Source organism: Chiloscyllium plagiosum, unplaced genomic scaffold (assembly GCF_037043375.1).
Source record: "Chiloscyllium plagiosum isolate Xiang-an unplaced genomic scaffold, Cpla_swu_hap1 HiC_scaffold_33, whole genome shotgun sequence".
Lineage (NCBI taxonomy): Eukaryota > Metazoa > Chordata > Chondrichthyes > Orectolobiformes > Hemiscylliidae > Chiloscyllium > Chiloscyllium plagiosum.
In genome coordinates, this window is record NW_028270171.1 from 6689564 (window position 1) to 6701504 (window position 11941).

At 46.4% G+C, this 11941-nt stretch overlaps 1 protein-coding gene across 1 annotated transcript; it reads right to left on the reverse strand.

The window, feature by feature from the left end:
- Nucleotides 1–1181: 1181 nt before the first annotated feature.
- LOC122542165 (ferritin heavy chain-like) lies at nt 1182–11414 on the reverse strand. The gene is made up of 4 exons (XM_043679585.2): nt 11248–11414; nt 7326–7472; nt 2480–2605; nt 1182–1504 (listed from the first exon to the last, which is right to left on the reverse strand). The coding sequence occupies exons 1-4, from the start codon at nt 11347–11349 to the stop codon at nt 1355–1357; spliced, it is 525 nt and encodes a 174-aa protein (XP_043535520.1). The 5' UTR covers nt 11350–11414; the 3' UTR covers nt 1182–1354.
- Nucleotides 11415–11941: the final 527 nt, after the last annotated feature.

Sequence of the window (11941 nt, forward strand, 5' to 3'; positions counted from 1 at the left end):
GCTTTACCACCTGTTCTCTGCCTCAGATTTCTTATCTTATTTATTTTTCTTCCTCTGTGTGGTGAGTTTAAGGGCAGGAGTTGGTTAAACACCGTGTGCGAGATCATTTTGTTCAATATTTCCACCACCAAGAAAAACGTCCATGTGGCCAGGGAACCAGAAACAAGCAAAGCTCAGAGCGAGCAATGCTTACGCAGTGTTTTGCTTTTACCGGTCTGGGAGAAGATCTCTGAACTACTTTCTATACATTGACACCCTTCCTTCAGTAAGGAACCCAATACTGTACTCAATCCTCCAGATGTGGCCTCCCCAGTATCCTGTAGCGTTCCCTTGAGTATTCTGCAGTGAACATGGGAGCTGTTATACATGTGGGACCTACAGGGAGTACTGGTGTCCTGTAGCACTGAGGCAGAACCTCCCTACCTTTGTATTCAATTCCCTTATAATAAATTAACATCAACTAGGTGAAAGTGGGTACTGCAGATGCTGGAGGTTAGAGTGGTGCTGGAAAAGCACAGCAGGTCAGGCAGCATCAGAGGAGCAGGAAAATCGACGTTTCGGGCAAAAGCCCTTCATCAGTTTGACAATATCTATTTACAATGTGCACCCTGCCTGAAGGCAGGACCTTGTCACCCAGTGCCTCACTCTGAGCTATTTCCTTCATAGTTTTCACCTTCCACTTTCAGGGACAGTGCGATGAGACAGCTCCAAATCCACCCCTGTCAGGATAGAGAATCGAACCTGTGGTGTAAGTATTATTCTGACCGAGTACTTGCTCCCTAGAGAAAGAAATGGTTATAGAAATTCGACTCGTTAGTCTTCCGAGGAATAAAATCAGAGCACGGGAGTGGCTCGGTGGTCAGCACTCTGCCTCATGGTGCCAGGGACCTTGCTTCGATTCCACTCTCAGGACCACTGTCTGTGTGGAGTTTGCACATTCTCCTTGTGTCTGTGTGGGTACTCCGGGTGCTCCGGTTTCCTCCCACAGTCCAAAGATGTTCAGGTTAGATGAAATGGCCATGGGAAATGCAGGGTTATAGGGATGGGGTGGTTCTGGGTGGGATGCTCTACAGTGGGTTAGTGTGGACTTAATGGGCCAAATGGCCTGGTTGCACACTGTAGTCTGGAGCTGTGAGAGAAGGGCTACAGCTTTAAAAGAGAAACACCCATGAAATCCATAATACTTTTCAATTAAAGTTATTTATTACATAATATTGCCACGGCCACTCCACAGACAAATATTTCCTTCCAATTCTCATTCCTTCACCAACCAGCCTAAAATACTTTGGATTTCAACATGGCGCAGGTGGAGGTTATAAAGAGAGAGACTTGAGGTTCCCACAGTCAGGTCCTTCTATCCAAGAGTGTGCTTGTTGAAGAGGTATTCGCCCATTCCACTCAGCTTGCCCACGGTCAACTTCTTGAGACTTGTGATGTGATCTCCCAACGTCTTCAGCGTTTCTACGCTGCTGTTCAAGAAATTGGACTCGAGGTAATTGCACATCTGAAAGAACAATAAAATAAACCAAATGTGAAATAACTCAGTGACTCCGGTCAGTTATTATACCTGATGACATGAGATCGGTCACTACCAGTCACAGAACCGAAGATCTGTGATGTTGGAAACCTGAAACAGAAATGTCATGTGCTGGAGGAACTCAGCAAGTCTGGTAGCATCCCTGGAGAGAGAGCGAGAAAGAGTTAAGAATTCTGTTCTGAGGGTCACTTGACCCTGAAACGTTAATTCTGATTTCTCTCCATGGATGCTGCTAGTCCTGCTGAGCTTTTCCAGCAATTTCTGTTTTTGTTTCTGATTTACAGCACGCGCAGTTTCTCAAGAAAGAGCTAAAGTGCACTCAAGGAGTTCAGAGTCAATCAGGAATGGAATCCATTTGGCACCAGGGAAGCAAGTGAAATATTGCTGTTCATGACAAAGGGTGTCATGAGATGGACGTGCCCATAAACCCCACATTCACTGGGTGATGAGGGCAGTTAGAATAATTCAAAAGTGTGGAAGGAGGCCATTGAGTCCTTGCCCATCCTCCAGAGAGAATCCCACTCAGAACCACGCCACCTACCCTATCCCTATTACCCTGCATCTTCCATGGCTAACCCACTTATGGGGCAATTTAACATGGCCAATCCATAGGACAATGCAGCCCTTTGGCCCTTGATGTTGCACGACCTGTGGAACCAGTCTGAAGCCTATTTAACCTACGCTGTTCAATTTTCACCCATATGTTTATCCAATGACCATCTAACTGATATATCTTTGGATTGTGGGAGGAAGCCCATGCAGATATGGGGAGAATGTGCAAACTCCACACAGTCACCCAAGGGTGGAATTGAACCCGGGTCCCTGGTGCTGTGAAGCAACAGTGCTAACCACTGAACCATCATGCCACCCCTGTTCTATACATCAATAACAATGTGCCCGGTGGCGGGGGCAACAGCCCATAAGGAACAAAACGCGAGCTACCTGAGGGTCATGTTTATCGGAAGCCAGGCGATGCAGTTCCAAGAGAGATTTGTTGATAGTTTTCTGCAGATCAAGTGCACACTGAATCGCCTCCAACCCATTGGTCCATTCTTGCCTGTCTGGTTTCTGTGCCAGGAAAAGAGTCAAAATGAGATCTCTCTCTCTCTCACTGTCTCTCTCTACAGAAGCCTGGAGGCACCACCGTGTGGTTTGGCAACGGCCCTTCCCGAGGGTGAATAGGCTGGGGCTGTTTTCCCTGGAGCATCAGAGGCTGAGGGGTGACCTTATAGATGTTTACAAAATCATGAGGGACATGGATAGGATAAATAGACAACATCTTTTCCCTGGGGTGGGGGAAGTCCAGAACTGGAGGGCATAGGTTTAGGGTGAGAGGAGAAAGATTTAAAATGGACCTAAGGGGCAACTATTTTTTCACAGAGGTTGGTACGTGTATGGAATGAACTGCCAGAGGAAGTGGTAGAGGCTGGTACAATCACAGCATTTAGAAGGCATCTGGATGGGTATACGGATAGGAAGGGTTTAGAGGGACATGGGCCAAATGCTGACAAATGGGACTAGATTAATTGAGGACATCTGGTGGGCAATGGAGAGGTTGGATTGAAATGTGTATTTCTGTGCTGTACATCTGTGTGACTCCATGACCACAAGACATGACAGAGAGTTGTGAACATAGCCCAGTCCATCACGCAAACCAGCCTTCCATCCATTGACTCCATCTACACCTCCCGCTGCCTCGGGAAAATAACCAACATCATCAAAGACCACTCCCACCCCGGTTATACTCCCTTCCATCCTCTCCCATTGGACAAGAGATCTAAAAGTTTGAATACACGTACAAACCGATTCAAGAGCAGCTTCTCCCCCACTGTTATCAGACTTTTGAATCGACTTCTCAAATGTTAATTCGGATTTCTCTCTGTGCCCCTTCTCTGTGGCTGTAACATTATATACTGCACTCTGTTCTGCGATCCTGATACACTCCGTACGGCATGATCTACTGTGGTAGCATGCGCAGTAACACCTTTCACTACATCTCAGTGCACGTGGCAACAATATATCAAATCAGCAGCAAAACTCTAATCTCTTGTCGGTGTGACTCTCTCAGTAAGTAAAGTGGGGATGGTGGAGAGGAAGCTGTGAATTCTGTCCATTTCACACACGCTGGATGGAAATTCCTTTGACGCCTTGCAATTTCACACCAACTCCATAATTTGCACAGGGGGCAGAATCAAATTTGGGGATTAACTCTTCCCTTTGTTATGGACCAGGCCCAACCCCTCAAATCATTTTTAAGCAGGTAGCCCAGACCATAAATTCACTATTTGTTTTAGGTTAGCGTACAGTGGATATTCCTGGAGTGAATTAGCTGGTCAGACAACCAAGTTTTAAACAAACAGAATTTATTTCCAAAATTACAGAATAAAATACAAAGAACAGAAAATAGAATACCGGATAACGTTTCCTGTCCAAAAACCTGACAGACTATCCCGACTTAATGATGCTGTTCCGAAAATACTTGCAACAATCTCCATAAAGAGACCCCTTAGCACAAAGAGTAAAAATGAAACCAACCAGGGCTTACAGGCTTGAAGTTAGAGAGAGTGCGGAACCGGCTGGACTTGCCCCTGCAGCCTTTCTTTACACACGCTGCTGCTGAACTGAATCAAAAACTCAAATCGAAATGAAGGCTAGCTGCACAGCAAGCTGGCCACTCCCCTTTGATTAGACTGGTTATTTTTAAGGCTTAAAAGCGCTAGGCTGGAGGCATTATCTGTTAGGGGTAAACAAAAAGGGCCTCAATAAACCTTTCAAACCCAGCCAAGTTGGAGCCTGGCCAGTTACCCCCTCCCTGGAAAAGGGCATAGTAACCTTGTAAATAGATCAACATTGTGACACCTTCCAGCCTTCCAGATGCAGTGAACACTGGCAGTGACAGTGACGTGCGATGGTGTAGGGCCTGTTGTTGTCATTAAATTTACCATGGTGCATCACTGGAGTAGGCTCCAGACATCACTCAACACATATGGAGTGGTATTAGGGCAGATGATCAGAAGCTTAGTCAAAGCTGTAGGTTTTAAGAAGTGTCTCTAAGGTGAAGGGAGACAGAGAGAGAAAGGGAGCTGGTGGGGGTTAAGGAGGGAATTCCAGAGTTTAGGTCCTCAGGCAGCTGTAGGAGCGATTCACCAGAGGGAAAGCGATGGAAAGCGGGAATGTGTAAAAGGCTAAACGTCTGATGGGGAATGAGGTTACATTTGGCGGGTTACAGCCAAAAGGCCGTAAGTAATAGGGGCAGGAATGGGCCATTTGGTCCCTCAAACCTGCTCTACCATTCATTAGGATGATCTCCCAGGGCTGAAGAAGAAAGAGGATGGGAGGTGGGATTGGAGAGTGGGGAGCGCAACAAGAGCAAGAATTTTAGAATCGAGGCAGCTTGGTCAAGCCATTAGAAGATGTCAGTGCAACTACCTGAGTAACCCACCATGTCAGATTTTGTTAATATTCATCACAAGATGCAGGCTGATGGAATGTCCATCCCTACTTGCCCAGAGGGCAGTTAGTGTAAGCCACCATTGTGGTGGGTCTGGAGTAACACGTAGACCAGACTAGGTAAGGATAGCCATTTCCTTCCCTCAAGGACATTACTGAACCAGATGAGGTTTTCCTTGACAATGGATTCATGGTCATCATTAGAGTCTTTATTCCAGAATGTTTATTGAATTCAACTTCCGGCATCCGCTGTGGTGAGATTCGAACCCAAGTCCCTGGAACATTATCAGGTTTTTGGATTAACAGTCCAGCGATAACACCACTAGGCTATTGCCTCCCCCAAAACCTGTAACAGTCTAACAGAACTAGACAGGGTAAACAAGAAGGATGTTTGTGATGACCAGCAGAGTCCAGAACCAAGGGGGGGTTCATGGTCTAAGGATATGGAGTGGGTCATTTCAGACTGAGATGAGGAGAAATGTCTTCACCCAGACAGTGGGGAGCCTGGGGAATTCTCTGCCACAGACAGTGGTTGAGGCCAAAACATTGAATATTTTCAAGAAGGCATTAGATATAGTTCTTCGGGATAAAGGGATCAAAGGGTATGGGGGAGAAAGCAGGAACAGGGGATTAAGTTGGATGATCAGCCACGACTGTACTGAATGGCACAGCAGGATTGAGGGACTGAATGGCCTACTCCTGTTCCTTGTTTCTATGTTTGTAACAGATTATAACTGCAAGTTGTATTTATACAGCGTTGTTCATGTAACAAATCTCCCAAGAGGATTCACAGAAGCGTTGTAAAACAATACATGATACTCAGCCTCTTCAGGAGATATTGGTTCAGGTTTGGTCACCGAGATAGGCTTTAAGGAGCAGTTTCAAGGTGGGAATTGAGATAAAGTGGTGGAGAGGTTCAGGAAGGGAATTCTGCAGGTTAGAGCTAACGACATAGCCACCAGGATTTGTCAGTGATTCACAACAGGGATGCTCAAGATTGTCAGAATGAGGGGAGGCAGCCATCTTGGAAAGTTGTGAGGCTGGAGCAGATTACGGAGATGGGGAGGGCTTTGAAAACAAAGCTTGAGAATTTTGAAACTACAGGGATTGTGAACTAGGTCAGCGTGCACAGGGGCGATGGGTGTTCAGAACATGGTGTAAGTTAGGGCACGGACGAGTTGGATGATCTCATGTTTACATAGTCATTACCACGTTGCTGCTTGTGGGAACTGACTGTCAACAAGTTGGTTACTGCAACTTTTTCCACACAACAGCAACTGACTACACTTCCAGAAACCACTTTACGAGTTTGGGTTGTGAAGGGCATTATGCAAATGCAAAGAGGTTTCTGTTGCTGCTTATCGCTCTAGCAACACCTCACACAGATGATCTGCTGGTTGGCTCATTGCACCTGATGGGATCTTGCTGTGCAGAAAATGTACCACTGTCTCTGCTACACTGCCATAGTACCCACTCTTCAATAGCTTCATAACCTTCAATAGCTCTCAAGTGTATTTGTCTTAAAGTTTTCTAATCAACCTGTTCAGCAATGTTATAACCAGTCCTCAAGAGGAAGTGAGATGTGAAGCCAGGCCACCTGTCTCAGAGGTAGGGGCACTACCACTGCATCACAAGAACCCTGGTCCGGCTGCAGCTTTGGGAAGGATAACATTGCAAAAATCAACAGTCTACTGCTATCTAGTGGTAGACACTGTGAACTGCAGCGCCCAAGGAAATCCCACATGGGGATTGTGGGTGTTGCTGGCAAGGCTGGTATTTGATACTTATCCCTAATTGCCCTTGAACTCAATGGCTGTCTAGGCTGTGGGACTGGAGTCACAGATTAACCAGGCCAGGTAAATTGGCGGATTTCTTTTCCAAATGCAGTCGCTGGTAATGTAGTCATGGTGTGGAGATGATGGTGTTGCACAGGGATGGACAAAGTTAAAAATCACACAACACCAGATTACATCCAACAGGTGCTTCCAAATTAGTGATATTAGTGATAATAATCCAGCTCCCTCACACTGTCACTCAGTAAAACCCTCCCACTCAGCTCCCTGTGTTAATGATGCTATCTCCATTGATGTTAATCCAGCTCCCTCACATTGTCACACAACACCTTCAGGCATGAAAGGGTAGAGGACTAAAAGGAAATAAAGGGGGTTAGAATCATAGAATCCCATTTTCCAGCACTTGGGCTATGGCGTCACAAGTGCACATCGAAATATTTCTTAAACGTACTTCTTACATGAATGTACACTGGGCAAGAGCTTACAGGAAGCACTTCACACTCACTGGGGAAAGAAATGACAGTGATCAGAAGCATCCAGCTCACCTCGATCTCCTCCAGCCGGATACGACCTCCCCTTAGCTTCTGGTAGTTGGTCAGCTCCTCGGCGTTTTCACGCAGCAGTTCCGATAGTTTGTGGAAGTACTTTGCAAAGTTCTCCAGTGCAACGTCGTCCCGTTCGAAATAGAAAGACTTTTTTGGAAGAGAAAAGCACACAGTTTAATGCTTTCAACAAATTGATGGTGGTGGGGGAGGGGAGGGGATCAGCAAACTTGAAAAGCCGCTTAGTTCAAAGTACCCGAAGAGCTGCAATGCTGAACAAGGTAATCACAAAGAAAAACACACCATTTCCAGAAGATTTTAAAGGGTTTTTTTGCGCAAACATGGATAGGGTAAATCGGCAAAGTCTTTTCCCTGGGGTCGTGGAGTCCAGAATTAAAGGGCATGGGTTTAGGGTGAGAGGGGAAAGATATGAAAGAGACCTAAGGGGCTTCTTTTTCACACAGAGGGTAGTACGTGTATGGAATGAGCTGCCAGAGGATGTGGTGGAGTCTGGTACAATTGCAACATTTAAGAGGCATTTGGATGGGTATATGAGTAGGAAGGGTTTAGAGGAATATGGGCTGGGTGCTGGCAGGTGGGACTAGATTGGGTTGGGATATCTGGTCGGCATGGACAAGTTGGACCGAAGGGTCTGTTTCCATGCTGTACATCTCCATGACTCTATGCTCTTAAGTGAATGGTGCTTTCTTAAATCTGGTTGGTTAGTTCAGTTGGCTGGATGGCTGGTGAGTGACACATTGGCTGAGGTTACTATGAAAGGCCGTCCTTCTCAACCTCTCCCATTGCCTCAGGTTAAAATTGCTCTGAGTTGTGGCTCTCTAATAAGACAGCAGGTTATGGCTAATTTGTCTTTCACTTTCTCAGAAGCAGAGGTTGAAAGAAATGCACTATTTGCCATCAAAATGAGTTTAATTAATCATGGTCCACTCTTTGCTGAGCTGTATCTGCATCTGTCAAGTGACAATCCCCTGGGCCAGACGTTAGATAACAAAAATCAATTGCTGAATAAAAACTGAGGAGGTTGTAAATCAGAAACAAAAACTGCTGGAATAGCTCAACAGGTCTGGCAGCATCTGTGGAGAGTAATCAGAATTAATGTTTCGGGTCCAGTGACCCGTAGGTGGAATGAACTGCCAGAGGAGGTGGAAGGTGCAGGTCCAGTTACAATAGTTAAAAGACGTTTGGATAGATACATGGATAGGAAAGGTTTAGAGGGATATAGGCCAAACGCAGACAAGTGGGATTAGTTTGTTTTGGGAAATGTGGTCGGTCTGAATGAGTTGGACCATAGGGTATATTTCTGTGCTGTATGACTCTGTGACTCAATAACCTCAGTTTTCAGGAAAGACCTGAGACATTAGGTCTTGATTTCTCTCTGCAATTACTGCCAGACCGGCAGAGCTTTTCCAGCAATTTCCATTTTTAAAACAATTTGCTGCATGCATTTGTGGCTAATTCTCCACTCTTTTAATGTTTCCCAACGTTTGAGGAGGGTTGGTTGGAGGAATAAATCATTTTACAATGTCTTTTACAAATCCGAATGGTTTGCAGAACTCTGCTCTGGGTTCTGGACTGCCATAATCCCTGAGAGAAAGTGAGATTTCGAGAGCCTGTCCCTTCTCGAGCTGGGATCATGTGGCAGGCAGTTTGACCGGAAGCTAACTGGGCAAGATCAAGCCTGGTTCCTATTCATAAACTGTACTCACACTCACATACAGTCACGCGTGTGGAAACACACCATCGCACACTTAATAAACATACACATCCTCACACTACACTGTCCCCATCAAACACTCCCAGAACAGGGGCAACACAGGGTTAAAAACAGAGTAAGGCTCCCTCTGCACTGTCCCCATCCAACACTCCCAGGACAGGGACATCATGGGGGTAGATACAGACTAAAGATCCCTCTACACTGTCCACATCCAACACAACATGGACAGGGACGGCACAAGATTAGATACAGAGTAAAGCTCCCTCTACACTGTCCACAGCCAATACTCCCAGGACAGGGACAGCATGGGGTTAGATACCAAGTCAAGCTCCCTCTATACTGTCCCCGTCAAACCCTCCCAGCTCAAGATTAGATACAGAGTGAAGCTCCCTCTATAATATTCCCATCCAACACTTCCAGCATGGGGTTAGGTTTTGTCGAGGTCTATGGCGGGCTGCCCTGATGGGTATGATGCGGGTGTGTACCAAGTAGGCGGTGCTGTCAAACACTCAGTGGGAATGAAGGGGGGAACACTCAATCAATTCATTGACCTTGGCCGCAGAAGCAACAGGTGGATATAGGGACCCCTCATGGATGGATTGGGAGGCAAGGGTCTGGTCAAAATAGTGAGGTGGTGCCTGTCTGCTGTGAGATTGGCTGATGTTTGGATCAAATGGGCTTGTGATGTCCTCATGGTAAAAAGTCTGATTCCCATCTTTGCCATGGCTGACATCTCGACTGGTCTGTTTACTGAGTCCTGGAGTTAAGTTCACCCACTTCAATACACCGTGCGTTAAGACAAATTTCCGACTTTGTTTGACTTTGGAACACATGAATCAATTCCAACCACATTGTGCCTCTTAAATACTACTCCTGGCTGTGCAGCACTTTGCAACAACCTGCAATAATGGAAAGCGCAATGAAAATGCAAGTTCTTTCTTGGCCTCATCCCTGCTTACCTTGAGAACACTGCATAAAGAAAGCGATATTCTCCTGAAAGACCACAGTATATAGGAGCTGAAGTCTGGAGTGTGGTGCTGGAAAAGCACAGCAGGTCAGGTAGCAATCAAGGAGCAGGAGAATCGACGTTTCGAGCAAAAGCTCTTCATCAGCTGATGAAGGACTTTTGCTCAAAACGTTGATTCTCCTGCTCCTCGGATGCTGCCTGACCTGCTGTGCTTCTCCAGCACCACTCTAATCCAGAATCTGGTTTCCAGCATCTGCAGTCATTGTTTTTACCTAGTCCTCACTTTTGCCTATATAGGAGCAGAAACCCATCCAGTCTGCTCCTCCTTTCAAGAGGATCAGGGGTGATCTGCTAACTCTCAACCTCACTTTCCTGCCTTTTCCCCATTACCCTCGATCCCTTTACTGATTAAACATCACCAGCTTTTACAGATGGACCATTGACAGCAAACTGTCCGGGTGCATGACGGCCTGGAACAGCAACTGCTCTGCTCAGGACCGTAAGAAACTACAGAAGGTGGGGTGCCCAACCCAAACCATCACGGCAGGCAACCTTTCATTACGGACAGTCTGCTCACTGCCTCGGAAAGGCCGCCACCATCATCGAAGACCCCTCCCACCCCGGGTGATAGCCTCTTCCACCCCCTTCCGTCAGGCAGAATGTACAGAACTTTGAACACATGCACAGACAGGTTCAAGAACAGCTTCTACCCCCCAGGTATTAGAATTAAGATGGAGCTCTCAAATTTCAAATCTAATGTTGATCTTGCTTTGTGCGTCTCCTGTGTCTAAGCACCTCACTCTGTCTAAGAACCCTGTGATCTGCATGTCCTTGTTTGCTATGATCCCTGCACTGCTCACAAAACAAAACCTTATCACTGTACTTAGGTACATGTGACCATGATAAATCAAATCAAATCAAATCAAATGTACTTAACATCCCAGCCTCAAGAGCCCTCTGTGGGAAAGCGTTCCACAGTTTCACTCCCCACAGAGAGAGGAAACTATTCCTCATCTTATAGGTGACCCCTGATTCTGAGATGGTGCCATCTGATCCCAGAGGGCAAAACAACACGCAATATTTGACACAATATAATCACCGAGAGGTTAAAAAAGGTATCTTTTTCAGACACAAGAAATTCTTTGCAAGGGTGTAGCATTTTAAAAGGCCAATTTAGTTCCCACTGTATCATGTACGATGTTGATAAAAAGGCAGGATTTTACCATGGCTAGGTAGACGTAAGAGGTGTAGTAGTTGATGCTGATGAGTTTGTTGATGGCAGTCTCGCTGTCTGGGTGGAAGTTCTCTCTCACCTGAGCCTGCATTGCTCAGACCATGGGCTCTGCCTGTTCACTCCAAGCAGTCGTTGCAGGAAGCCTGGCTCAATGACGGGGGCGGGGAGCTCAGAGACACACTTGGGTTATCAGGCACCGCCCACGCCCCACAAGGGGGAGGGTGCAGGAGGTCTGCTGGACGATTGATTCAGAAACCAACCCAGCTGGCTGGCTGGCTGCAGACACGGACTGTTACACTCACGTAAAGCCCTTCCTGACAAAGCAGACAGGCCACAGGTGGTTTCATCAGGACAAACTCAGAAGTCACACAACGCCAGGTCACAGTCCAACGGGTTTATTTGAAAACGCAGGTTTTCAGACCGTCGCTCCAAAAGCTTGTGATTTCTAATAAACCCCTGTTGAACTATGACCTGCTGTCATGTGACTTATGAGTTTGTCCATCCCAGTTCACATGATGGCTGTCATCAGGACACACATGCAAGAATGCCAAAGTTCAAACCATCACCACAATTTATACTGCAGGATGAAAGAAAGCTGATTATTCAGAAAGTTGGCTCTGATTGGCCGATGCGTTGCCCTGGAGAAATAGCTGCCAAGATCTCACTGTCCCCACCCCCACCCC